This window comes from Pongo abelii, chromosome 15 (genome assembly GCF_028885655.2).
Source record: "Pongo abelii isolate AG06213 chromosome 15, NHGRI_mPonAbe1-v2.0_pri, whole genome shotgun sequence".
NCBI classification, from domain to species: Eukaryota; Metazoa; Chordata; class Mammalia; order Primates; family Hominidae; genus Pongo; species Pongo abelii.
This window is the reverse complement of record NC_072000.2, coordinates 69,237,626-69,265,441: the sequence shown is the minus strand read 5'-3', so window position 1 is coordinate 69,265,441 and position 27,816 is coordinate 69,237,626. Positions and strand designations below refer to the sequence as shown.

Sequence of the window (27,816 nt, the reverse complement as noted above, 5' to 3'; positions counted from 1 at the left end):
AAAGAGAGGCAGCATTATTTAGACAGCCGGCTACTCCCCCAGAGACTCCACCCAGTCCCCTGCGCCCGGCGTCCAGCACGCAGACTGTGCCCGGCTCCAGGAGCTCCAGCTCCCTCCACGTGTCCTGTCTTCCCAGCAGCCTCCTCTGCCGCCTCGGGAGGAAAATCTCCTGACAACTCGCGGTCTGAGGACTACGACTCCCAGGAGGCGCCGCGCCGCGGCTCTCCCCGCCCCGCCTCCCCGTGACGCGCAGGCGCCTTGGGCTCCGTCAACAAGCCGGGCTGGCGACGCCTGGATGCGGTTTCTTCCGGGATTTGTAGTTTTTCTGGAGCTACCCGGGCCGTTTGTCAGAGGGACAAGAACTACAAGTCTCGGCTGCCCCAGCGCTGCGAGCCTGGTCACGTGGCGGGGGCCGACCGGGCGTGCGTGCCGCCGTTGATCCGGTGCTGCAGTGAGGAGGTGGTTCTTACCCGTGTTGTGTGTGTGTGTGTGAGTGAGAGAGCGAGTGAGTGAGTGAGTGAGTGTGTGTGTGGGGGGGACTCGGCTTGTTGTTGTCGGTGACTTCCCCCTCCCCTTCACCCCTTCCCCTCCCCGCCGCCGCTGCAGTGGCCGCTCCCTGGGCCGTAGGAAATGAGCGATAACGATGACATCGAGGTGGAGAGCGACGTGAGTCCTGGGGCTTCTTCCTTCCCGTGCGGGTTGTCAGGCGGGGACAGCGGCCGGGGCTCTCAGCGGGGCGACGGCGGGAGGGGGCCGGGCTGCCGCCGCCTCCTTCCCCTTCCCCTCGGGGCCAGGACTGCCTCCGTCGCGTTCCCGGCTCGCTCCCTTCCGGCTCCTGGCCGGAGCGGCCTCCTGGGACTGGAGGTTGGGGGAAGACACGCGGCTTCTGGGACCCCCACCTTCTCCCGTGGGGGAGAGTGCTGCGGCCTCCCGCTCCCACCTTCCCGGGCTCAGGATCCGGGGGACAAGGATGGGGGGCGCCCGGGATCCCATTGTCCGGATCCAGGGGAAGGGGACGGCGTTCAGGACCTGCCCCTTCGGACTGCGATCCTCTCCTCCCGTGACCCGCGGATCCTGGGGGACGAGGAAGGGCGGAGAGGGGTTGGGGGTGCCTAGATGCCCGAGCTGGGTCTGCAGGGAGGAGACAGTGCTCGGGACCCCTCTGGCCCAGGTCGGATCCCGGAAGGAGGGGCGGCGCTCGGGACCCCTCTACCCCGCTACCGGATCCCGCCGAGGGTGGAAGGGTGGGGGCAAGGGGTGGGGAGGGAGGAAGGGGTGTCGGGCTGACTCCCCACCCTCCGCTTCCTCTGCCGCCGGCATTTTCTTTCTTATTATTGAATGTTAAGTGTAAAAATAACTTCTATATTTTCTATTTTTTTTTCTCTCTTATTCCAGGAAGAGCAACCGAGGTTTCAATCTGCGGTACGTCTCCTACTCTCCATTTCATTTTTATTTCCGTTCAGTTCTATTTCTTTTTGGGGTCAGAGAGAAAAAGAGATCGTACTATTACTTTTAATATTGTAGTAAACTCTAATGTTAACCACTAAGGTGAGGTGGGGCCTGGTTCTGGAGGGTGGGGGTTGCAAATCCCATTATTCTAGATTCTCAGGTGATAAGTTCAGTGATTCTAGGTGAGTAAGAGGAGCTGTATGCAAAGAATTGAATTGTTCTGTAGTTTTCAGATAGGGGATCCAGATGCCACTATGTAAGTGGAAATGAGAAATGCAGCATTCTGAAGTCAGTGGTAGTATTATTTCAGGGCAAAGTGGTCAGAAGATTTACTTAGGAACAAGTAGATTTTAAACCATATCTGTATAATTGTGTGAAGCTGAAGCCACATGCAATAATCGCCTTTAACCAAGTCATGTGACTGCTATAGACCCGTAGAATCTAGCACAACATGGTATTCTAATGCAAAAATTGGAAATGTAGAGGAGCCAAACGTTACATCATCAAAGTGTCACATAAAGTTATTATGGTCTGATTCTGTGTATTTGAAGAAGAGGTATAAAGAAAATTAAAAAATAGCTGAAGAAAAGTGGCATTGCAGAGACAGCTTTGCTGAAAGGTGATGGATGAGACCATATAATGTTATAAATAATTTCTTAGGGTTTTGATATTAATGTTCTCAGTAGATGGTTCTGTGGATTTAGATAAGCACTAATTTCATGTCTTTGGAGTCTGAGACAGTAATGTGGGTGTTTTATGAATAGATTAGAGGGAAAAAAGAATACACACAGAATAAATCAGAATCAGAGAGGGGAAGAGAAATAAGTATATCAGAGTGTTTAATATTTGACAGTAGGGAGCAGTAAGAAGTGTGTAGAATGGGGGTAAAAAACTCAAATGCCCATGAGGGCCATAAAGAATAAAGAAGGAAGAGATGAGGGCTTGGGTACTGGAGAGCAGTGCCTCTTCTAAAAAGTCAGCACTACTGAACTCCAGTGGTTTGTTACGTAGGAGTGAAGGGTCAGTATTGCCAGATCTTCCTATTTTTTATTTTATTTTATTTATTTTTGAGACAGAGTCTCACTCTGTCGCCAGGCTGGAGTGCAATGGCGCTATCTCGGCTCACTGCAACCTCCGCCTCCTGGGTTCAAGCGATTCTCCTGCCACAGCCTCCCAAACAGCTGGGACTACAGGCGCGTGCCACCACACCCAGCTAATTTTTATGTTTTTAGTAGAGACGGGGTTTCACCATGTTGGCCAGGCTGGTCTCAATCTCTTGACCTCGTGATCTGCTGGCTTCGGCCTCCCAAAGTGCTGGGATTACAGGCATGAGCCACCGCGCCCAGCCGATCTTCCTATTTTTTAAGAAAGATTAGAAATCTAAAACTTTATGTTATTTTTCTGATTTTTAAAACGATGTGTGGAACAACTGTTTGGGGGCTTGTTAGAATTTGCAGGATGTCACTTTGATACCTCTGGTATAAGAACTTGATAACCACAGGATAAAGGCAAGCCATCTCAGTTATACCTGCTCTTCATTAGAGCAAGCAAAGATTGTGCAGGTTGTCTAAGCAGACAGGCATTAAGAAAACTTATTTATTGAGAGCTGATATTTCCATAAAATCCAGGGATGTAGTTGTTCCAGAAGTCCTAAAAATTATCCCTGAGTAATAGTCATTAAAGATAATTTGTTTTATTTTATTTATCCTTGAAGTATTCTCATATACTTATGCATATATTTGAAAATTGAATTCCTTTTTCTCATTTGCTTTTGTCCTTCGTGTTTGGGGCCTAGTCTGTTGAAAACTTTTTTTTTCCCTGCAAGTCTCCAGTTGTAAAATCTGTGCCAGGGCTTGATCAGAGTTGGAGGGTAAGGATCGTTTAGCCTTCCTTTGCAGAATTGTCCTTTGAATTGAAATTATACTGACTTCCCAGTAAGAGAAAGTTGTGTTTTTTTTTTTTGTTTTTTGGTGAAATTTTGGCTCACAGTTCTTGAAAGCTTTCTGCTTTTCAAAATTTTCATCCATATGATTGTTGATGTAAATTTGTTTATTAAATTATTACAATGTTTCTGCTTTCCTGGAATGCTAATCTCATTGTTTTGTCTGGATGTTTTTAGTTTGCTATTAAGGTGCCTAGGGTTTTTCCTTTTGATTTTGGGGGTAGGCAAGGGAAGTTGGTTTGACACTTTGTTTTTAATTTAACACATCTATTTGTTGAGATTTCTAAGTATTACTCTTCACAATGTAATTACAACAGCATGGAGAGAAAAAGCAGATGTGTTATAGACAAATTTTATAGTATATCAAACAACTATTGTGACTGTGTAGGGTAAAAAGATTCCATTTTTTCCCCTCTGTGAATGCATCTGCTTACTTCTCAATATTTAATATAGATAATAAATATATTTTTTAAAATTTAAGAGGGAGCTATTCTTAAGTTTTGCCTTAGAAAAAAGGTTTAAAAAAAGATGTGGACTGTGAACAACCAAATACTTAGGTATTTAGGACTACAGAAGAAGTTGAAAAAGTTATTTGAAAAAGGTTCTGTGGATCCTAATATAAAACATTCATGTATGTTTTATAATGTCACTACAATATCTAGGCCTTACTACATGAGAAATGTAAGATACTGAGAACAGAGTTAGGAAGTTAGGCTAACTCTAACAGAAAGTGAAACTGATTTGGCAAATATTTTTTTCTATTGCTTCAGTACAAATGGAAAACAGCTTCTGCAGTGACCAGTAAGCTTTGTTAAAGGAAGTAACCCCAAAGAGTATTCTTATTACTAAATTCAATACATCGCAAAATCCCACTGATGTTATTTTTATATTTTGGAGGGAAGAGGTTGCATTTTAAAGATAAATTTCTGAGACAGGTATATCATATTGCAAGGGCTTCCTTTTGCTTTATTTCTGTTTGGGAAATTTCTTTAGGAAAGAGTGAAAATATACAAGAAATGTATAGGTTAGTGTGTTGGTCAGGAAATGCAAGTTTTTTTCCAGTGACCATCCTTGATGGCACCTGAGTGAGTTGCAGTTGCAGTATACCTGTTAGGGGTTTGAAAACAGATTTGTGCAATTCCACTTCTGGACCTTTCTGGTATGAAATATTTTTAACTTCTCAGAGCTCTTTGCTTCTTTAGGAATATTCAGAAGAGAACGAACTTGGTAGCCTCCGAGATTGGAATTCACTCAGGAAACTACTGTCTGTTTTACCTGCAGTCAGTTGCATGGCAAAAGTGCTGCACAATGCATGTACTTTTTCTCCGCTTAGAGTGTTGACAGTGATAACAGAAATGCCAGAGTTAGTTCCTAAATGTGCCTGTGTTAGAGTAAAAGTTGTTCTTATGTCTAAAAGAATTTTTCCAAGATGCCAGTAATGGTGAAATAGTTGGTCAAAGAATTCAGCTTGGTTTTTAATTAAAATTTCCTGACCAAGGCATCCTTCTCTGAAATGGCTATAGTATGAGGCCCTGTTTGGATTATAGCATTTGCCAGTTCTTTTAGGCACCAAAAAAAAAAAGTTTGAAAACAAATACATACATTAGATAATGTTGGAAATGTATACCAGGCAATCAGCTACAAGCAGGACAGGTATTGGAAAATTGAAATCCGTGTCTTTCTCTTAGGGAGCTTGGTGAGTTTATCCCATCCTACCTGCCCATTATTTTATGTTATAATTTTTGGGTTGATTAAAATGAGTATTTTAAGTTGCTTAGAAATTGAGCTTTATCCTATCTTGTTCTTATCTGTCAGAAGTAAGAAATAGATCTTTTCGGATGAGATTTTTGGGTCTGTGTATTCTCGTGTCCTTAGTCTCTAATAAGAATAGCTTGATAAGAATCATAAGCAACATAAGCTTCCCTCTAAAATACAACCTTCACATTTTGTAAAGGTAGTAAATATTTAGTGGGCAACTAATTCCCTATATGCCGAGAATTTTCCGTATTAGAATTGAGATGATTCCCCTTATAGGTGGGGTTAGCTGTCAGGTAGCCTGCAAGACATGGCATTGTTCTGGAGAACCTTGTGCATCCTGGAATAATGAAGCATTTATTTCCCCATGCTATTTGCCCAGAACTTGGAGGAAATAAGATTACTGACTGATGTGATGCCTTGAACAAAGATGCAGTCTCTGTGCAGTAAGTTGGAAGGAAATAATTTCAAGAGATTTCCCTCAATTTTGAACAGACCTCCTTAGCCTAGATGACTTCTTGCCAACGTAGCAACTTCTTGGCTAGCAAAATAATGTTTGCCTTCAACATCTAACAACACTTAAGATACACGTGCTTGGTAGTGTCAAAGATGGACAAATTGTAGGTGAAGATTTTTATTCTGGCTACCAGTGTGGAAAGTTGGGTAGAAATATAACTGAGAGATTGAATAAAAACTTTAGCAGAGATGTCAAAGCTGGAAGTGATTTGGTGCGGGAGTTTCTGTTGAGCATCTGTGGACCACTGCATAGCCCCTTAGTATTTCTGTTAGGGATGCCCTGGAGGAAGGGTTTTCTGGCAGACATCCAGACGTACAAATCCAGCGTACTAGAAGAGTGGGCAGCGTCCAGCCACTGTTCCCATAGGATGTGTAGGGGAGATGTTTGGGAGCCTGCTGTACAGTCCAAGAATACCTCTGTGGTCTAGAATAGGGCCTAATTAATTCCACAAGGGGGCTTTCTGTACCATTCATTTTCATTATTGAACATCATTCTCAGTACAGGCTCATCTGAGTAGAGTTTTATTTGTTCAAGACAATTGTTTGGCCCTGTTTTTTAAAACCAGTTTTGCATTTCTGGGAGGATATTAGATGCCTTACACTGGGAGTCTTCACCCAGTTTTTCTTCTTCAACTCTGAAATCTTGGCCCTCTCAAAAAGGGTTGCCAGCAAGCGAAGACAGTTAACAAGGCAGTGATAAAGCCTGCAAACTAGTCCTCCAATGGGGGTGGGGATGAGGTGCGGGCAGTGTTATCGGTCTGGGTGGATCTGTGGTTTGGAAATGTTTCCCACAGAGAATTCTCAGCCTTGTGTAAAGGTTTTTCTGTTTTTCATGTGCTCTTTCAAAACATTAGTGATAACATTTAATTCAGAGTTGCCTGGAATTAGGCTTGTTAGTTCTGCATGTTTTTAACTTGTTCTTTCAAATCAAGCTTGGGGAAGAGAAAAATACATCCTTGCCATTGTCTCTGAGAGATTTAAAATTGACTCCACTAGTAGCTCAGGGATGGACATGGCAGCAGGGATTGGTGTAAGATTCCACTCTTCTGCTAGTTAAATTGGGCCTGGAACCGCTACAGAAATTCCATCCACTACTTTGAGAACAACAGTCCCCAGCCCAGGCTTTCTACCAGGCAGTGGACTGCTGCCTTTCCTTGTTGAGCCAACTTCTCAAACTTGGCTGGCTCCCCAGATGAGAAGCCAAGATTTCTGCTCATGATCTACAGCCAAGTTCACTTACAATCCTCTAACCGAGAGACTTGTCCATTTGAGTCCTTTCAGAGCTCAGTGAATGGGAGGGGGTAGTGCATTGTGGGGATGATTTTGGTGTTAGATTATACTTAACTCCACCCCTTTAGTGCAACCAAGTGCAACTTCATTCTAGTCGTTTGAGATTTGCAGGGCTCTCCCAGAAGGAAAACAGACAATTAGAATTTTATTTGTATCAACAAGAGGGGTTGTGGGTAATTCTGGTGCACAGCTCTTAGCTGGGAGGAGGGCCAAGAATCAGGGTGATTTAGTAGACAGGAGTATCTTGGGCTGCTCTGGAGACCAAAGATGGGCGATTAATTTGCATGTAAATAAACCACCTTAGGTAGTATATAGCAAACAGGAGCGGCAGACACATGCCAAATGTTGTCTTTTGGCCTTTAAGCTCCTTAGGTATAGTCCCAGCCCAACTTACCTTTATGTAGATGATCAGAGGGAACAACAGTAAGTTCAAAAGGACTAGATACTTAAATAGGTTCAATTCTGTCGTGCTATTTCATGCTACTGTTAGAAGGCATCTATAATTTTGCTCTAAAGTTGTATGATACAGAGTACCTACCTCTAGCCTCAGGTTACGTGGTGTTCCAAACTTGACTGTCCTCTCAGCTTCATATTTCATATGTCACTATAGTTCAGTAAACATTCATTTTATAGTGAATCCAGACTTAACAAGATTAGGACAACTTTAGAAGTGCTCCAGGCATCTGCCCTCAAAAGAGAGATATGCTATGGAGAACCATGGTTGTCATGGGAACCACATGTCCAGTTCAACAGAGCTGTAGGTGAGGTATTATGTTTAAGAGACCAGGAAGTAACTCAGATGACCACAGGTGCGCCCAGCCTCCTCTTCCTCTGTAATGACTAGGACTTTTAGGATTAAATAACAGGAGAATTTCAAGTCCTTTCATTCTCACAACTCTTGATAGATTTTTGTCTGTACATCTTCTCTAGTACAAGGATTCATGTGAGGCAGCATTATTCTTGTGCTAAGCCAAGTTATTTACTCTTGTTCCATTTTTTGAATTTCTGGCCCTCTCTGTGTGTAGATTTAAGCTACCTGAACTTCCCATGTACAGACTGGCTCTCTAGGTTAACTCAGTGCAACCTTGTGCATTCAAGGTGAATGTTCAGAGCATAATTTCCATAATTCCTAGAGTGTAGGTGCAATGAAGTTCTCCTTGCTTTGGGTTGTTTGTGTTCCATTTGGAGGGAGACCCCTCTAATGGGGACCTGCTGAAGTGCTCTTACCATGCTGTCCAGCGCTGTCTCTTCTGCCTGAAGCCAGAGCATTTTGCCATTCCTGATTTGGTGTTGGCAGTTTTGGTCCATCTCCAGCTGACTGTTCTTTGTGATTCCAAGCAGGCTAAGACTTAGACTTGGATATTTAGATACTGCCAATTAGCCTGACCTGCCACAGGTACCTGAGGGAATTTATTCTGAGTATGTGGTATCAGAAGTTGTGCCCTCTAAGAACTGCCTGTCTGGCACTGCCTGTGTGCAAGGAAGCCCTTGGCAGGATAGCACCTTGGATCTACTTTTAAAAAACAGGAACTCAGAATTCAGTTGTCATCTTATCAGCTCTGTCATAATGATCTCAAATTCATGCATCTAGGTTTTATAGACATTTTAGTTTCTGTTGTATTATTTGGTGAGAAGGTCTTACACTAGTGACTTTTAGTGGGCTTGGGACTCACGGTGATGGTTTCACATTAAAGAAGCACCAGTGACTTAACTCTTTCTTCCCCTGGACACCCATCTGGGGAATCTCTTACAGTGGAGGTGATCACATCTTAAGAAGGGGCCACTGGAGCTTTCTCTAGTCACTTCCTAACCACAGACTGGTGGCTCTTCTGTCACATAAGCAAGTTGGGGGGGGGGACCACTGATGTTACAGGAGAGTCACACTTTGTCCCCCTGAATAACTTTTATTTTACTTATGCATGAGCTGGATGCATCGAGCTACTTTGGATGTTCCTGTCGCAAGCGTTGCTCACCCCTTTCTCCCCCTTTAGCAGAGCCTAATTCTGGAGACTCCTAACTGCCCACCTCGAGAAATCCTTCCCAGTCCACTCGCCAGGGACATTGCTGACAGCGTGTACTTCCAGGCTGTACCCCACCCACCTTGTACCAAGCAAAAGGAGTGACATTCCTAATGTGTTCTTTCTCCCATTCTTCTAGGCAGACAAACGGGCTCATCATAATGCACTGGAACGAAAACGTAGGGACCACATCAAAGACAGCTTTCACAGTTTGCGGGACTCAGTCCCATCACTCCAAGGAGAGAAGGTGAGTTTCCTGAGAAAGCTGAGTAGCTGGCCACTACTAGCTTGGAACTTGTTGCAGAGCTTAGCAGAGCACTCACCTATTGGGAAGGAAATGTAGTCAGAGATATTCAGGTAGCATGGTTGCCTTATTTTTTGACTGTTTGGAGGATCACTGCACACCTTACCTACTCCAGTTTATCCTTAACAAAATATGTCAGATATAATGGAGCTATTTGTGAGATAACGATAGGAGTTATCTTTCAAAATTTGTATTATTTGTAATAAATTCAAGAAATTATAACTATACACTATAGTATAAAGAGTGGCCAAGAGTTCGTTTGGGATAACAGCAAAGATTCCAGAGGTCATTAATACCCTAGACCTCCATGAGAATTTCTTTCCTATGGTTCAAAGTTAATACTTATTGTAAATGAGCACTTGCAGAAATGTATGTAATGTATGTGAAAAACAACCTGGGCACCACTGATTTTCCAGCCCCAATAATTGTTATTTCCAAGGCATATAAAGAGCATTTTAAGCTGTGGGACAAAAGACTTGAGTGAAGAGACATGTTCATGTGAAACAGAAAAAAAATAACCATTCTTCCCCACTCCCTTCTGGAACCTAGCGTTTTCCCTGGAGGGCTAGGCACCAGCTGTTTCTACATTTGAAAAACAAAATTAGAAGCTTTGAGTAAAAGCCTATGGGTTAGGGTCACTCCCTGGAATTTGGAGAAAACATCTGCACAGCTAGTTCCATCCTTGACAGAGAGTGTAGTTGTCTGCAGCAATTCACTGGAATAACTGGCAAGCTGGGAAGAGGACCTGTGTTTTTGCTTTAGTGATCCAGTGTTTTATAAAGAAGGAACTATTCTGTTAAGAACAATCTTTGCTTTTGGGTGCACTTTGATTTAGTTCTGTGGTGGGGGTCCTGGATTTGTTTGGTTATCCAAGATCAAATTTGGAACCCTTATGCTTTCATTTTTTATATTGTCACTCTGATAAGTTATGGCCTCTATACTTTATCTAAGGTGTGGCTTTCCATGTGGTGTAAACATGGAGAAGGTCTGACCTTTATAAAGAACAAAACAGGCCATGTGCATACCTGGTATTGCAAAACCAGAATTTGCCATGGGTTAAGCCTACTTAGTGTGGACTTGATTTAATGACCTTAAACCAAGGTACTTACCTGGAATAACAACCTTCCTGGGTACAACACTAAGTACCATGGAAATCTTTATGACTAGAGACAGACTCACCCCTTTAGTCAAAGTAAACACATGCCAAAGATTATCTCTTAGGCTTCTTTGACCTGTTGACAGTTGGTGCTTATTCCTGTACCAAAGTATCAATTAAAATTGCTTTGGTAAACTATATGGACAAGAGCTGCCTTCTCCTAAGTCTCACATCTAACCAGGAGTAGCACTGGGGCAATGTTTCTCAAGGGGTGAGTTGCGGACCACCCACATCAGATTCACTACTGAATCAGCCTTTCTGGAGGGAAACCTGGGAATCTGTATTTATAACAAGCAGTCAGATGATTCTTAGGCATTCTTAAGTTTGAATACATTGGGAGAGGTGGGTCGTAGGATCACAACTATACCTTTTCCTTATCCAGCCTATTTTACAATGCCATAACATTCTTCCTTAAGTCCTTATAATTACATTATTCTAAATCCTATTTTCTCCTTTCTTTCTTCAAGGAAGTTGAAGGTTTGAATTTGGTAGTCTTACAAATGGAATAGTTTGTCATTTGTTGTGGCTTATTTATTTACTCATTCATGCTGTTCAACACATACTTACTGAGGGTCTGCTACATGCCAGGCACTATCCTAGATACTGGGAATACAGCAGTAAACAAAACAGACAATAACAGGAGCTCTTGCTCTGATGAGGAAATGATTAAAAAATGAAGTAAGAATTTAAAATATATGTATTATGTCAGGTAAGTACCATGGAGAAAAACAGGGAAGAAGAGTTGCAATTTTAATTATGGCAGAGAAGAAGAGTGTTGCTGGCAAGGTGACATTTTAGCAAAGCTTTGAACAAAGTGAAGCAAAGAATAGTGCATCTGTCTGGTAATGAGCATTCCAGGCAGAGGGAAGGCAAGTGTGGTAGCACTGAGACAGGAACCTGTAAGCATTCCTGGGCCAGGCAGGGAAAACAAAGAGACCAGAGTGGGTAGAGTGGAATGAGTGAAGGGATGGTGGCAGGGGATGCCGGCAGAAAAGTAGCAGGACTAGGAGAGAGGAGTGGTCCAGGGGAACCAGATTCTAGAGCCAGTCAACAAAACCCCAATTTGAGAATTTACTAGATACCATTCTAATTTCAGAATGCTCCTATCCTGTGTTATAATCCAAATATGTCCTACTGACAGTGAATGAAGGAAATGTCTATAAGCTCTCAACCTCTTCCTCTTTAAAAAGCGAGCTGCCAGCGCTATTTCCTAAGTGCCGTGAGTCTAACAGAATATTTTGGTCCCTCAGACTTATGAGTTCTCACTAAACCTGGCGTTTTTTTAAGTGTGGTATTTGAACCAAAGGAAATAGGCTCATTCTTAGATTGTGGTAATTAAGGTTATGACATTATGTAAATAATCATGAGATGATTATTTTACCATGTGAGTTTTGGGAAACTTAGATTCTTAAAGGGAAAGCCTTTGATTTGGGTCTCTCTGTGTTCCAGTCTCCTTTGACTTAAGCATCTTTATGTTTCAGCTGACTTCTCCCTTAGCATTTGGATTATCTGTCATATGCGTCCTAAGCCTTTTGTTTTTTAAAGAGAAAGCAATATGTTAATTGAATTGGATCCTAACCAATAATAGGGGATACTTGTGTAAAAAAGAAAGAAGGCTTTAAATGTGGGACCCAAACTCTATTTACCCTTTGTTTTCTGTATTTCTACTATAAATTAAACATTTTAAAAAATGGTTGGCCGGGCATGGTGGCTGATGCCTGTAATACCAGCACTTTGGGAGACAGGCAGGTGGATCGCTTGAACCCAGGCATTTGAGACCAACCTAAGCAACATGGCAAAACTGCATCTCTACAAAAAATACAAAAATTAGTCGGGCGTGGTGGTGCTTACCTGTAGTCCTGGCTACTTGGGAGGCTCTGGTGGGAGAATCACTTGAGTCTGGGAGGTCCAGGCTGCAGTGAGCTGTGATGGCACCGCTCCAGCCTGGGTGACAGAGTGAGACCCTGTCTCAAAAAAATAAAAAATAAGAATTACCTTTTTCTTGAGGAAAAAAATCAGTAATAATTGACATTGTATTGCAATGTAAAATTAAATCTACGCAGCAGTTGTATAAGGTATGGTACTGTTATTTAACAGTTAGTTATTACTGCTGTTGCTGCTGTCAGTGTTGTTAACAGGCGCAAGATCACTATCCCATCTGTAGCAGGACAGGGGCTAGAACTCAGGATTGCCAGTTGCCAAGTTCCATCTTTTTCCTGTACCATATGGGTAAGCAGTTTAAGGATATTTTAAAGAAATCTTGCTTAAATACTTGTATCTTGTCGTTGTCCTGGGAGCTTCCCCTGGATTAGGCCTATTAATCTTGGCAGTGTGTCATACCACAGCTACTACAGAAATGCTATCCTCTGAGGTGGCATATGTAGGTAACACTGAAATGCAGGGTATTAAGGATCATTTAAAGCCTATAATTTCTTTCGGAGTTCACATAGTTGCTCTGAGCCCAAGAAAATAGACCATTACAGTTGGTGGTTCATTTGGGTTTTGCCATAGGTCCCAGAGTTAGCAAGTAGACCCTTGAACTCTGTTGTGTGAGTCTTTTGTGTTCCTTGCAGTTTCTCAGCTGTACATGGAGTTCCACTATTGTTCCACTGGGAACAATAGGATGGAATTAGAATCATCAGCCAGCCAACCAGAGTAATGGAGTAAGGGCAAGATCAACTGTGGCCCCCTCCCTGCCCCCCCACCCCTTTTTTTTTTTTTTTTTTTTTACAGAGATGTTACTTTTACAGAAAGTATTATTTAAGTGTCCTTGCTTGGGTACTAGGGAGTATTACACAATGGTTCACTGGCACTAAGCTCACCGTATTTATGTTGGGGGGCAAGACCTGATAGCCAGCCTTTACATGGGAGTATAATTCTGTCCTCCATCTTATAAGCCCCAGTACCTGAGCCAGAATGATTGTAACCAATCACACTGTCTCTTTATCATGGATGGCTTTAGCAGTAGGTTATTTTCATCACTGCCATTTGTAGCTCTATAGTGGTTTATAGTAATTTCTCATCTTTTAAGTCTCTCCCTCAGTGCCTGTTATAAAACTCATTGCTCTCTCAGTCAGTAGAGCTCTGCATTTCTCCCTTATGGGGAGAGCTGTGTTGGAGAGAGAGAATATAACTTCAAATGAAAATAAAGAAAAACAGAATTTCTTGATTTTGAGGTGAGAATTTGAGGGCACTGCCTCTGTCATTTCCTATCACAGATTCTGGCACATAGTAGGTTCTCAGTAAATTGTGGTGGAGAGAGAGAGCCAGAGGAAACAGCAGGCTTGCTCAGCCATTAAAGAAAACAGCAACAGTCAATATTATGTGCTCAACTATATAAGTGAGAACTTGTGAATGCTGTAGAGGTTAAAAAACATAATAGATGGTGTCTACCCTTGAGGGTCTTGCTCTGTTGTTGGGAAAGAGGATTACATCTAACAATTAACAATAATGAGATAACATGCTGAGCATCAGATAAGAGCTTTACATTGAGTTAATCTCAGTTTCATTTCCATTAAAATCTGGTTTTCTTAACAGGTAGATGTTGAAACCAAATATTAATAGTTCCCTTATGGCAGGGAACATGATTCTTAAGGATAAAGGCTCTCATAGCATTTATACTTTTATGTACACACATTTATATATTATACTTAATATATGAGGTTTTACATATATTTGTGTGATTATTCAATGACTGTCTGCTGGCACTGCACTACAATAAGTACCATGAAGGCAGGGAGAATGTCTCCTTTTGGTTATATTTCTTCCCTCAGTGCCTGCACATAGTAGGGAGCATAGTGAATATTTATTAACTGAGGGGAGGAATCCCCCATCAACCTGGCCACATTATTTTGGGAGATGGCTCATTCCTGTTGATGCTTTTAAGGCTGACAATTCATTTGGTAACCTATGTCTATAGCATATCTGAGCTGCTGGAGGGATTGTCTTTTAAATGAAATGTAAACTGCAGCCCTATCTAATTCTCCTCATTACTCATTAAGGTTATATTAGCTAGCCAGACTCCAACTTGGGCAATTATCTTTTTAAAGTTTCTACATCTTAAATTGTTGCCCATAGTTGCCCAAGTCTACCTTAGGCTCCAGGCTCAGCAATTGTAAATGCATTTAATTTCTTATAAATTATTTGCATGCTGCTGAAAACCTCCAAGGGCTTTTCATTGCCCATTTAGGTAAGGACCGGTATTCCATGTTCGGTAAATAAGATACCCAGCTTGCCTGTCTGCTTTTTCGCCTCCTTCCTGACATTAACCTTCCAGTTACTATACACCCTTGTGTTAGTCCGTTTTCATGCTGCTGATAAAGACATACCTGAGACTGGGCAATTTACAAAAGAAGGAGGTTTAGTGGACTTACAGTTCCACGTGGCTGGAAGGAAGCCTCACAATCATGGCGAAGGCGAGGAGGAGCAAGTCATGTCTTACATGGATGGCAGCAGGCAAAGAGAGAGAGCTTGTGCAGGGAAACTCCTGTTTTTAAAACCATCAGATCTTGCAAGACTTATTCACTATCACGAGAACAGCATGGGAAAGACCTGTCTCCGTGATTCAATTACCTCCTACCGAGTTCCTGCCACGAACACATGGGAATTGTGGGAGTTACAATTCAAGATGAGATTTGGGTGGAGACACAACCAAACTATATTATTCTGCTCCTGGCCCCTCCCAAATCTCATGTCCTCACATTTCAAAACCAATCGTGCCTTGTCTTAACTCATTTCAGCATTAACTCAGAAGTCCACAGTGCAAAGTCTCATCTGGGACAAGACAAGTCCTTTCTGCCTATGAGCCTGTAAAATCAAAAGCAAGTTAGTTACTTTGTAGATAGAATGGGGATACAGGCATTGGATAAACAGCCATTCCAAATGGGAGAAATCGGTCAAAAAAAGGGGCTACAGGCCTCATGCAAGTCCAGAATCCAGCAGGGCAGTCAACTCTAAAAGCCCTATAATGATCTCCTTTGACTCCATGTCTCACATAGAGGTCATGCTGATACAAGAGGTGGGTTCCCTTGGTCTTGCATAGCTCTACCCTTGTGGCTTTGCAAGGTACAGCCTCCTTCCTGGCTGCTTTCACAGGCTGGCATTGAGTGTCTGGAGCTTTTCCAGGTGCACAGTGCAAGCTGTCAGTCAGTGGATCTGCCATTTTGGGGTCTGCAGGATGGTGGCACTCTTCTCATAGCTCCACTAGAGAGTGCCCCAGTAGAGACTCTGTGTGGGGGCTCTGACCCCACCTTTCCTGTCTGCACTGCCCTAGCAGAGGTCCTCCATGAGGGCCCTGTCCCTTCAGCAAACTTCTTCCTGGACATACAGGTGTTTCCATACTCTATCCTCTGAAATCTAGGCAGAGGTTCCCAAACCCCAGTTCTTGACTTCTGTTCACTCCCAGGCTCAATACCATGTGGAAGCTGCCAAGGCTTGGGGCTTGCACCCTTTGAAGCCACAACCTGAGCTCTGCATTGGGCCCTTTCAGCCATGACTGGAGTGGCTGGGATGCAGGGCACCAAGTCCCAAGGCTGCATACAACATGTGGACCCTGGGCCCAGCCCACAAGACCAGTTTTTCCTCCTAGGCCTCTGGGTCTGTGATGGGAACAGCTGCTGTGAAGATCTCTGACATGCCCTGGAAACATTTTCCCCATTGTCTTGGGGATTAACATTCGGCTCCTCATTACTTATGCAAATCTCTGCAGCTGGCTTGAATTTCTTCTCAGAAAATGGGATTTTTTTTTCTATCACATTGTCAGGCTACAAATTTTCTGAACTTTTATGCTCTGCTTCTCTTATAAAACTGAATGCCTTTTCCAGCACCCAAGTCACCTCTTGAATGCTTTGCTGCTTAGAAATTTCTTCCTCCAGATACCCTAAATCATCTCTGTGAATTTCAAAGTTCCACATATCTCTAGGGTAGGGGCAAAATGCTGCCAGTCTCTTTCCTGAAACATAACAGGAGTCACCTTTGCTCTAATTCTCAACAAGTTCCTCATCTCCATCTGAGACCACCTCAGCCTGGACTTTATTGTCCATATCATTATCAGCATTTTGGGCAAAGCCATTCAACAAGTCCTTAGGAAGTTCGAAACTTTCCCACATTTTTCTGTCTTCTTCTGAGCCCTTCAAATTGTTCCAACCTCTGCCTGTTACCTAGTTCCAAATTTGCTTCCACATTTTCAGGTATCTTTTCAACAGTGCCCTACTCTACTGGTACCAATTTACTGCATTTAGTCCATTTTCATGCTGCTGATAAAGACATACCTGAGACTGGGCAATTTACAAAAGAAAGAGGTTTAATGACAGTTCCATATGGCTGGGGAGGCCTCACAATCATGGTGGAAGGCAAGGAGAAGCAAGTCACGTTTTACATGGATGGCAGCAGGCGAAGAGAACTTGTGCAGGGAAACTGCTGTTTTTAAAACCATCAGCTCTCACGAAATTTGTTTACTATCACAAGAACAACATGAAAAACCAACCCCCATGATTCAATTACTGCTCACTAGGTTCCTCCCACGACACATGGGAATTGTGGAAGTTAAATTCAAGATGAGATTTGGGTAGGGACACAGCCAAACCATATCAACCCCTCTTCTGTTTGCCCAGGAATTTCATTCTCAGCTTATCTGAGTTCTTTGTTTTTCTCAAGGTCCAACCCCAGCCACACTGCCCAGGTGACTTGGGGGTTCCGTATTGATGAGCCCTGCTCACAAGGCCTACCTGCAGCCTATCCTCTATTTCCTGCCTGAGTTCCCCCCTTCCCTCAGTCTCCAGCTCCTTGCCTTAGAGGCCAGTATCAAATACTGCCCCACCCTTAGAACTCTCCCTTGAACCTCTGTGGCCTTTTGTGGGACCTCTTCTCAGTGTCCCTAATTTCTTATCACCTAACTAAATCACCTAACTAAATGGTATGCTCCTGTAGGGCAGAAATCTAATTATTCCTTCTGGGAGACGGTCATACAGAATGAGAGAGGTCTCACTCCCCCAAGAGTACTAGAGAGCTCTTCACCTAACGTTTTTCACATCTTGAGATTCGGAAGGATAGAGATTGATAACTAGGCCTTGCCTTTAGCATTTTTTGTTTTCTCCAACAAAATTGCAAAACTTTAGAAAAATGGGAAGAAGAAAAAACATGAATCCCTCCTTCCTCTAACACAACTACAGCCTTCCCTTTGGCTATGACAAATGCTGCCCAACAGAAATTTAGCATGAGTCACAAATGCATTTTAAATATACCTTAAATACAACTAAATTTTCGAGTAGAACCAATTAAAAAGTTAAACAGATGAAAATTTGAATAATATAATTTATTTAGCCTAATATTCAAAAATAAGTATGATCTCAACATGTAATCAATATATTTAAAATTATTTATTCACCAAGTCTTAAAATTCAACTTAACAGCACATCTCAATTTAGAGTACTCACATTTCAAGTGTTTATTAGCCACATGTGGCTAGTGACTATCAGATCAGATAGTATAATCCAAAAATAGACTCTCCGTACCCCCCTGCCCCATTTAATGTGAGTAAAATTAGACATCGTCTTAAAGTGGATGTGAAAAGAAACCTGCCTCCTTTTTTTTCTCCCCAAAAGCTGCTGTTGTTCAATCCATGGATTTATTATTGGAGTCTAAGAAGCAAGGAAATATAGTGTTATCAATTTGTGTATTCCTTCCTGGTCTGTTCATCTACATGCTTCCCACAGGGAAAGTACTATTTATAGCTTGCTGCTTTTATATAATATATTTTTTCCCCAGGTCATACAGTGTGCTCATGTTTAGTCATTAGGCATGTTTCTTTTGGGCAATTGGGGTTGCATTCAGTTTTTAAAATTTAAAATTTATAATTATAATATGGGCATCTCTGTATATGTAGCCATTTCCATAGACTCCAAGAAGTTGGATTTCTGGGTTGAGGGGTGTGAGCATCTGACCTTTTTCCGTGTATTGCCAAAATGCTTTCCAAGAGGATTGTTTTTATATCCTCTTTCTTCCATTTCTTTCTTTTTTTCAAGCAAATTCTAAAGAGTAGTCTTTTGGTAGTGTTTTGAGAGTACCAGTTTCATTATCACTGGAATTTTTGTTTTGGAAGAAGGTAACTAATTCAGTAAACAAAAGTTAGTAATTTCGTATTCTATTTATTACTTGTGAAATTAATTGCTTTTCCACATGTTTATTTACTAGCTCTGTTTCCTCTTTTGGAAATTGTGTACTCCTGTCCTTCATCGTCAAAGTTTGATGCAGAAATGCCACACCTTCATTTCAAGCTACCAAGTGCACAAGAAAAAAGAATGCAAGATTTAAAAAATGATTGTTTTGACCCCTTACACAAATGTCTTGCTCCTGGCTTTAATTAAGCTGCTTGAGGGCTGATAGCTCTGCCTTTCCCTGGTAATCAGCAAAATGGTCCTGTGGCTGGGGAGGCCCTGGCAGCAGGAAGCCTTCAAGGAGCCACGGGTCTGTGCTGACTCTGGCCTTACAACCTTCCAGCCTCCTTTGCTGGCATTGATGGGGTTCCATTTTTGAATGAGCTAGTTTAATGTGGATCCAAATTTATTGTGCATATTCTTTCGTTTTGGTTTTCAAAAGATGGCTTATTCACATGGAAATGTACACCAGTTTAGCCCTGGGCCCTCCCTTTACCTTCGTATATGTAAAAGCTTACACAGGTTTCAGAAAATAAACGGTTTCATTTTCTCTAAAATAACTAGTACAAAATAAAACAGATGTCAGTTGTTGAGTCCAGCAGTACCTCTTTTTTCGCCCCTCCAGATATGGCATTTTGGTTCTTAGGGAAACAAGACAGCTGTAACATCAGCCCACTGGCATCTGTTTTTGGCACTGAAGAGGAAAAGTGTTCAGTAGAGTTAAGATTATTGTTTCTCACGTCAGCATTGGGACCCTAGGGAAGGGCAGTGGTGTTCCTAATGTTAACAATCTAGCACTACTATTCTTTTCCTCACCTCTCCCCACCCACTTTCTAAAACAACTTGAAGTTTTACAGAAATCCAAGTTACTGTGATAAAATTTATAACTCCAGAAATGTTTGGAACTCTTGCCTTACATTGAAAAGTTTTGAGAACCATTGCCCTAAATGAGATTTAATAACCTTGGACTTCATCTGAAGCATCAGTGCTAACAACTTCAGGAGTCATTTGGGGCCTTAAACGGTTCTATTTAGAATCCAAGTCTTTTGGGTCTGAGGCCTTTTGTGACATATGTAGTCAGTTCTTGCTGTGATGTGTCGGGTGGGTGGATGCTGTTCAAAAGCAGAGGTCTGACAGTGGGTGCCTCTGCTTGAGAGGGTTGGCCTTCCCTCTGTCTGCTTACTACCTTGGGAGGGAATGCAAATGGACACGTAGCTGCAGCATAAACAGTAGGAGGGACAGGAACCTGGCAGACCCTCTGCCACACCCTGGGTCTTCTACGTTGTTCATTTTGCTTTTATCCTTCTGGGCTGCCAAGAGGTAATGAAGCCAGCAGTACCGTGGGAAGCTGACATCCCCCACCTAACCTTCCACTTCCGCCCTCCAGACCAGATGGTTAGGTCAGTTCTCTCAAGCTAGCTTGCATCTTGAGGCTTTTCCTCTCAACGTGTTTCTGCTAGAAGCCTGTTTAATTCTCACCTGTCTTTAAAATAGAAAGAAAAATAACATTCCTTCAATGCTGCTATCCTGCTATTTACAAACTACCATTTTTCACTTTTTTTTTTTTTATGCAGGGTCTCACTCTGTTTTTCAGGCTGGAGTGTGTTGGCACAAGCATGTCTCACTGCAGCTTCAGCCCTATGGGCTCAAGAGATCCTCCCACCTCTGCCTCCCAAGTAGCTGGGGCCACATTCGTGTACCACCATGCCCAGCTAATCTTTTGATTTTTTTATAGAGCCCAAGTGTCTTGCTGTGTTTTCTAGGCTGGTCCCCAGTACCTGAGCCCTAGTGATCCTCCCATCTCAGCCTCCCAGGGTGCTGGGATTACAGGCATGAGCCACTGCAGCTGGTCTACTTCTTACTTTTCAACCAAATTCTGAAGACTAGTCTTCATCATTGCCTCACTTGCAACTCAATTCCTACGCCTGTTACCAGGGCAGAGACAATTTACCATTGGGCTTCAGCTGTCACTCCTCCAAGAAAACCACCTTCACTAGGGTCTTCCATTGACGTCCTTGTAGGCAGATCAGGTGACTTTCGTAGTCCTTTTCCTCCTCCAACTTTCCCCTCCATGACAACACTGTCCCTGCAATTCTATTGATCTTTTTAAATTAGTTCCATAGCTTGCCCTGTGTTCCCAAAATATGAGTGTCCTGGAGGCTCGGATTCAAATCCTGACTCAACTTCCTATTAGTTTACATAACATTGGGTAAATTACAGCTCTGTGTCTCAGTTTCCTCATTTATAAAATAGGGAAAACATCAGAAGGTTGTGTGAGGATGCCTGACACTTAGTAAGTACTCAGTAACTGTTAGCGCTGCCATTGTTACCACCCCCATCATCATCATTGTCATTTGTGTTGCTGTGTGTAGCCATGGCTTTGGAGCAAGATCTGGCAAGGCTGCCCAGTATCCTTTTGTGTGGCTCCCAGAGGTGAGAGAGAGGCCTGCTGAGCCCTTTGCGTTTACTCACATGGCTACATGGGAGGCCAGCTACCTCTTCAGTCCCTTCAGCCACCATCCACCCTATCTCAGGGCTCCATCCAAGCCATTTAAAGAGCCATTTCTGTTCACAAAGACAGAATCAAAATTATGATTCTGCTAATTATAAAAACTATCAGGAAAAAAAATTTCAGGTTTTTACTGAGTACCCAAGGCAGCACTTGCTCTGTGGACACGTTGACTTACCAAGTTCTATCTGATCAGTCACACTCACATGAAGATAGGCAGTTGACTCAGCTGACTTAGAGCAATTTTCAGAAAACAGAAACTGAAAGCCCAGGGTTATTCCATAGTCCATGCCATAAATCCCAGGGTTTCTTGCTGGCTTCGTGTTTACTGGTCACATATTATAAACTCATAAAGACAAGGAAGGCCCTCCCCCCACCTTCATGCTGTGTTTGGCCACATGATCTTGTATGGAGTGGAAAGATGGGAGGGGAGGATTGCAGGTGAGTCTAGCATTTTTAGCTTCAGCCTTTTGCTTTTTCTTCCCTCGACTACATGCACATGCAAATTTGGGGTATTTCTATATTTTGTGCTTAAAATTTTTTTCTTGTTGGATGTTAATTCTTGTTGGGTACCCTGGGAAGAGTAAAATAAAGTTAACTCTGAACCATTCTTTTGGACTTGCTGAGGGATCAGGGCACCGTAAGTGACCTGGGGCACTTCTGCTTCAGCAGAGGATGGAGGAAGGGCTGTGCTTAGCATTCGGAAGGCCTCGTTCTGAGTTTAAACCAATCCAGCCTTCTTTGGACTCCTCTTGTTCCCAAGACACTATGTTCTGAACATCTATGAATTTTATCTTCATCCAAAAACTACCCTGAAATGGAAACTGCCATCCCTCACAGATCTTTTTCTCTCTTCTGGCTTGTTTTGCTATGCTTACTGCTCACTTTTCACTTCTTGATCCTAATTCCCTGGTTTCATGTATAAATATTTGAAGGAAAAACTGGTAGCAAAAAGGCTGTTACTCAGTCTGGTCATTCATTAAAAGTTATCACTGAACATTTGCAAGTGCTCTCTGGTTTCAGAGATTGTGCATTTTTTCCCTTGTCCCAGGTGCACATGGGTAGTTAAGAGCTAATGTTGCCTTCTGGGAACTGTTAGTTGAAAAAATAGCTTTTACATAGGCAAATTTAAAAAGAGGGATGTAAATATGCATAGCAATTACGTCAGTGATGAAAAGGGTAGACTTTGGAGAGCTAGATGGGGTCTTAGAGAATTTCTAGTCAGATGAGGAATAGGCAAGGTGAGAAATGTGTCTGCAGCCACAGCACCCATTAATGACAAGCATGTAGAGCACTCCTCTGTCCTCTAATTCCCAAATTCTTCTTTGCCACTCTACCACCTCTCATCAATACTAATCATTTTTCATTCCATCTCCAGTATCCAGAGAGGAAGTTATTTTAATTAGTCCCTCCTAATTATGTGCTCCTTTTTTCCACCCCATTTTGTCACCTAATAATTAAACCCTAATAAGGCCCCTTTGTAGAAATGGGTAACAGTGTCTGAAGTATCCATTGCTAGGCTAGGAACTCTCATTCCTTCCACATAAGCTGACTGACTCAACTAAAGAAACGCATCTTGCTTTTTCCTCATCCCATCTTGCCTGTGCTATTCCAAACGCCACCTTGGTCTAACACAGGGCTCACCATTTCAGATAGGAGCGCATTGCATGCACACATGCAGCACCAAGGCCAGTGCCTGGCACACAGTAGGTAATCACCCCAGCCAGAAGCCATCTTTCCCTTGGTGTCTCTAATCTCTGCTAGTCAGGTTACGCTTGTCAGCACTGCCCTGTGATATTTCTGTGTATAGACATATTTATCTCCTCAACTAGATAGTAAGTAAGCTTTGGGGCAAAGAAGCCATGACTAGTACATTTTGTTTCCCTACAGTATCTGCCTAGTACCTTGTACGTAATTTGCACCTGATAAAAATGGTTGATTATGAACAGTTTCCTTGAGGAAATTACCTTAAGGGTGTATAAGAGGAAAGCCTGGAAATTCTAGTACTTGTGAGGACTTATGAATAAGCACAGGCCTTACAAACCTTTCTGAAACTCAGCCCAAACTGAGGCCTATAAATTGAGATTGTTAGGATTTAATATGAGTAGATCTGGTTTTGCTAGCCATGGTGTACATGTTTTCTTTGTCTTTCTCCCGCTGTTGTGTTCTGGTTGTTTAGGACCCATTGGGCTTGTAACACAGAATTGTCAAGCACTCCCTACCCTGGGTAAGAAGCTTTCCGGCTGCTCAGGAGTCTCTAGCTGGAAGGCCATACTTAAGCTACTAGGCTACCCCGCCTTGAGCTTCGCTTGGCTTTGTACTATTCTAACAGTTTGGCTGGCTGCCTGGCCGTAAGTAACTCTGACTATGTTTGTAGCCTGGAGAGAATCTCCCAGACAAGTTTGATGTCTAGGGGCACAGTAACATGACATCCATGTTATTGACTTAAGAACTTACTCTAACAAGGCAGTACCAAGGCAACCCACAGCCATTGTAGAGGTGTGGTTGTTTCCTGAAATGGCCCAATCTCATGCTCTTCCTGTGTTGACATCAAGCACCGACAGCTTTTTATGAAAGTCTCTTTAGCCAGGAAGGCTGAAATAGTGACACAGCAGCATCGTTCAGTTGGGAATAGTTAACAGTGGTTTCAGAGTTTGGCTGGAATCTTGGGTCTTGATGAAACACATTGTACCCATTTCCGTCTCAAGCCAGGCCCTAGCAGAATTAGTGACCTAAAGCTTTCGTTTAAGTAGTATTTTAATGTTTCCAGACATAGCCAAGCTAAAGACTTTAAAGCAACCTAAAGAACCAGAGGGGATGGGAGGAGTACAATTCAGGAGTCAGATGGCTCTGAGTTTAAATCCAGGCCATGCCACTGTCCAGCTGGTGATTTTGAATAAAGCGGTGTACTTCTCTGATCCTTGGGTTCCTAGTAGAGCTACCTCTGAGACTAATCTTGTGAGGTAAGCTCTGTAAAGCACTTGGCACCTTGTATGTCACAAAGAAGGCCTTCACGGATGCAGTGGCTCACGCCTGTAATCCCAGCAGTTTGGGAGGCCGAGGTGGGTGGATCACCTGACGTCAGGAGTTAGAGACCAGTCTGGCCAACATGGTGAAACCCCATCTTTATTAAAAATGTAAAAAGTAGCCAAGCAACGTGGCATGTACCTGTAATCCCAGCTACTCTGGAGGCTGAGGCAGAAGAATCACTTGAACCCGGGAGGTGGAGGTTGCAGTGAGCGGAGATCACACCACTGTACTCCAGCCTGGCAACAGAGCGAGACTACATCTCCAAAAACAAAAAAAAACAAAAAAAAAACAAAAAAAAAAAACAGGCTGGGCGCAGTGGCTCACGCCTGTGACCTATAATCCCAGCACTTTGGGAGGCCAAGGTGGGCAGATCACCTGAGGCCAGGAGTTCGAGACCAGCGCCTGGCTAACATGGTGAAACCCCATTTCTACTAAAAATACAAAAAAATTAGCTGGGTGTGGTGGCGCACACCTATAATCCTAGCTTCTCAGGAGGCTGAGGCAGGAGAATCACTTGAACCCAGGAGGCGGAGGTTGCTGTGAGCCAAGATCATGCTGTTGCACTCCACCTTGGGCAACAAGAGCGAAACTCTGTCTCAAAAAAAAGAAAGAACGAAAGAAAGAAAGCCTATAGTAGCCATTACTGTATTTCTTCAGCCTTTTCCCACCTTACCCTCTCGTTTCCAGCCACCCAAGCAGTTGCTGCAGGCCAGGTTCCCTCACTGCCTGGATTCGGTTTTTATTTTGTCCCCTGTGCTTTTTCTCATATTGCCACAGGCATCCCGGGCCCAAATCCTAGACAAAGCCACAGAGTATATCCAGTATATGCGAAGGAAAAACCACACACACCAGCAAGATATTGATGACCTCAAGCGGCAGAATGCTCTTCTGGAGCAGCAAGGTGAGCACCCGAGCTCGTGGGGCAGCTGGCCCTGCTGTGCTCCAGCCAGGTCAGGCTTTGGCACCTGGGCCTGCAGAGTCAGAGCCAGTCATGGAGTATGTGCTCAGTAGCAGGCTTGGTCCTGCTTCTTGGGGCCTGAGTAGCTGAGTGTTAGAGCCGTCCTGAGGAAGGACCTGAGGTGCCAGTGAGGAGACAGTGGAAGCTAGGAAGTTGGACGTCTGGAGACTTGTATCTTTTCTGGCCTGATCTCTCCCCTTCTTGGGGCTCAGATGCTCTGCCTGCAGTAGGGATCACACCTGGCATCAGGTGTCTGAAAAGAGCTTTGAGGTCCTTGGAGTGGAATGTGCTGTGTAAGTACCAGAGACTCCAGGTGTTCAGGAACAGTGAGCCCTCCCCACTGTCAATGGTAGTCCAATCAGGGCAGCCTATGGGCTAGTCCCATGCTGTTCTCAATGCTCACACCCGCCTTTTCCTACAACCACAGGGGAAAGCGAGAGCTGATCAAGTTCTTTGTTCCTGGGGAATTCACTTCTCTTCCTCCCTCATGGAAGATGCAAGTAAAAGGAAATGCAAGTAACCACCTGGGTTAGAAAACCTCAAATAAAATAAAATAAAATAAAATAAAATAAATGGGTTGAACTTCCAGGCTCAAGCTGAGCTGAACCAAGGGATGGGCAGTGGGTGGTGTCAGTGGGTTGGTTACTGGGCCAAGCAGCCTGCATGTAGGGGCTATTTGAAAAGCCCAGGTATTTTATGTGTATTGGTGACTTGCTTCCAAGTGTCCAGCTTGTCATTCCAAGTGGATCTTGTACACGAGAGCTAAGCCAAAACTGTTCTTTGGCTGATACGTCTTATGTCATCCTTTCCTGCTGTTGTGAGGCCTCATACCATGTGGAGCCTCATGCTCCTGGGCCAGCTTCTTCTCTGTTATTGCACTGCTGAATCCCACAGGGAGCTCACGCTCCAGTCTCTCCGCGGGGCTTCCACGGCAGGACGGTGACATCACAAGCCTTCTCTTCAGAGTTAGGTGGGATTGCAGAGTGTCTGCTGGCTCCCAGGTCCAGCTGGGAAAGGCGGGAGGGAAATGAAGTGTGTGAGTGAACAGCCACCCGAAGGGAGCTACTTCTGAGCATCTTGAGCCTCGGGGGCCAACAAGCAAGCCCTTAGGAAGAACAGGCTGGACCCTGAGTATGAGACTCGGTTACTCCCCAAGTCTCCAGAAGGCAGTAACACACTCCCTTGGTTGCCTTTTAGTCCGTGCACTGGAGAAGGCGAGGTCAAGTGCCCAACTGCAGACCAACTACCCCTCCTCAGACAACAGCCTCTACACCAACGCCAAGGGCAGCACCATCTCTGCCTTCGATGGGGGCTCGGACTCCAGCTCGGAGTCTGAGCCTGAAGAGCCCCAAAGCAGGAAGAAGCTCCGGATGGAGGCCAGCTAAGCCACTCGGGGCAGGCCAGCAATAAAAACTGTCTGTCTCCATCGTCTCATCCTCCTTTCAGTTCATCGGTAGAACCCTCAGAACCATTTAAGAGACTCTTTATTTTTCTCTTTCTCCCTTTTTTTTTTTTTAATTTTTATTTTTACATAGAAGCTCTTGGACAACAGCTCTCGTTTTCCTTCCCCATTTCCACTGTATATTTTTTTTTAATGTATTCCCTTCAGGGATTCCCTGTCCCCAACAGGAATTTTTAAACCAAAACACCCCAACTTGGCAGCTTTTTCTGTGGAGGACAGACGGCTGGCCGGACCTCTGAGCACAGTGTCCTGCCCACCCTACCAGCTCCTCCAGCCCTGCCGGGCACATGCCCGGGGGACGCCTGCCCTGCCCAGGTGGCCTCCTGGCCTGCCCTCACCTCTGATAGACTTTGTGAATCTGAACTGCTCTACTTTGAGAAGATGACCAGTTTGGAGTAATCAGAATGAACCCTCCTCCTTTTTAAGGTTTTTTTTTTTTCCTTTTTCTAAAAAGCTATGTATCGCTCCTATTGAAAGACCAGATCCTTAAAGAAGTTTGTAGTATAAAAAGAAAGTGGGGACAGATTCGCAGCACAGAGTCGCTGGCATGTTTCACTCCTGCTTCTCTCAGCCAGCTGTTTAAGCCTGCAGCGCCAGCCTCACGGAGGGCCGTGTGACACTCTTGTGGTATGTATGGGAGATGGCAGCAGTGAAGCAGCAGCCACCAGGTAGTGGCCATTTGGGGTTGGGACAGGGAGGGTGTTTTGGGTGGCATAGAGGTTTTGTATTGAGGGCCAGTGATGATGTTTTGATATTTATTTCCTGCTACTTAAATTTGAATCTGAGTGAATTGTACCTATTTCTGATGATGTCGGTCTTGCAAAGCGACAGATTCATAAAGTAATGATGAAATCTTTCTTTCTTCCCGTGTGTATTTCTAAGAAATAGAGCCAACTGATTTTGTATGTAAATACCAAGAGCAATTTACCTGGTACTAAACCCGCACCCCAGTGCGGACCCTTCCCAGCCCTCACCCCACTTCCTTTCCTACTGTCCTGGAACCTGTCTCCATTGTGTGATCCAGCCCTGGTTCTGGCTGTGGTCAGCAGATCCCAGTGAAGGGTTTTGTGTGTTTAGGCTTCATTTCTTTGTCTTTTTCCTACTCCGTTCCTGGCATTTGCTGATTTCTAGTGTATACTCTGTAGTCTCAGTTCGTGTTTGATTCCATTCCATGGAAATAAAAAGTATGTTGTACATACTGCCGAAGAATTGTCTTGCAAGTTAAGGCTTCCCCCTTTACTATAAGACTATAAATAAAAACTTATTTTATCCTT

The 27,816-nt window shown here is 43.6% G+C and overlaps 1 protein-coding gene and 1 long non-coding RNA gene across 12 annotated transcripts; one reads left to right on the top strand and one right to left on the bottom strand.

Annotated features, from left to right (window-relative positions):
* On the top strand, nucleotides 1-27,816 carry MAX (MYC associated factor X). Of its 11 annotated transcripts, XR_008513092.2 has the most exons (6): nucleotides 1-666; nucleotides 1,396-1,422; nucleotides 9,110-9,217; nucleotides 24,900-25,023; nucleotides 25,508-25,592; nucleotides 26,278-26,502. XR_008513092.2 is itself a non-coding variant. In XM_002824851.6 (5 exons), the coding sequence occupies exons 1-5, from the start codon at nucleotides 631-633 to the stop codon at nucleotides 26,463-26,465; spliced, it is 483 nt and encodes a 160-aa protein (XP_002824897.1). In that variant the 5' UTR covers nucleotides 1-630; the 3' UTR covers nucleotides 26,466-27,816. The 11 variants fall into 11 exon arrangements, 9 of the variants coding, with proteins under 9 accessions (XP_002824897.1, XP_063571962.1, XP_054386196.1 ...); XR_010137064.1 differs by lacking the exon at nucleotides 1,396-1,422; XM_002824851.6 differs by lacking the exon at nucleotides 25,508-25,592 and having other exon boundaries at nucleotides 26,278-27,816.
* Nucleotides 8,842-13,041, bottom strand: LOC112128770 (uncharacterized). The gene is made up of 3 exons (XR_002911242.2): nucleotides 12,912-13,041; nucleotides 12,282-12,394; nucleotides 8,842-9,293 (listed from the first exon to the last, which is right to left on the bottom strand). It is a non-coding gene; the product is annotated as an uncharacterized LOC112128770 (long non-coding RNA).

Excerpts from the sequence above, each read along its gene's own strand:
- MAX (XM_002824851.6), top strand. The coding sequence starts at position 631 with ATGAGCGATAACGATGACATCGAGGTGGAGAGCGAC. Across the intron at positions 9,218-24,899 it reads CATCACTCCAAGGAGAGAAG|GCATCCCGGGCCCAAATCCT; the intron begins GTGAGTTTCCTG and ends ATATTGCCACAG. Across the intron at positions 25,024-26,277 it reads TGCTCTTCTGGAGCAGCAAG|TCCGTGCACTGGAGAAGGCG; the intron begins GTGAGCACCCGA and ends GTTGCCTTTTAG.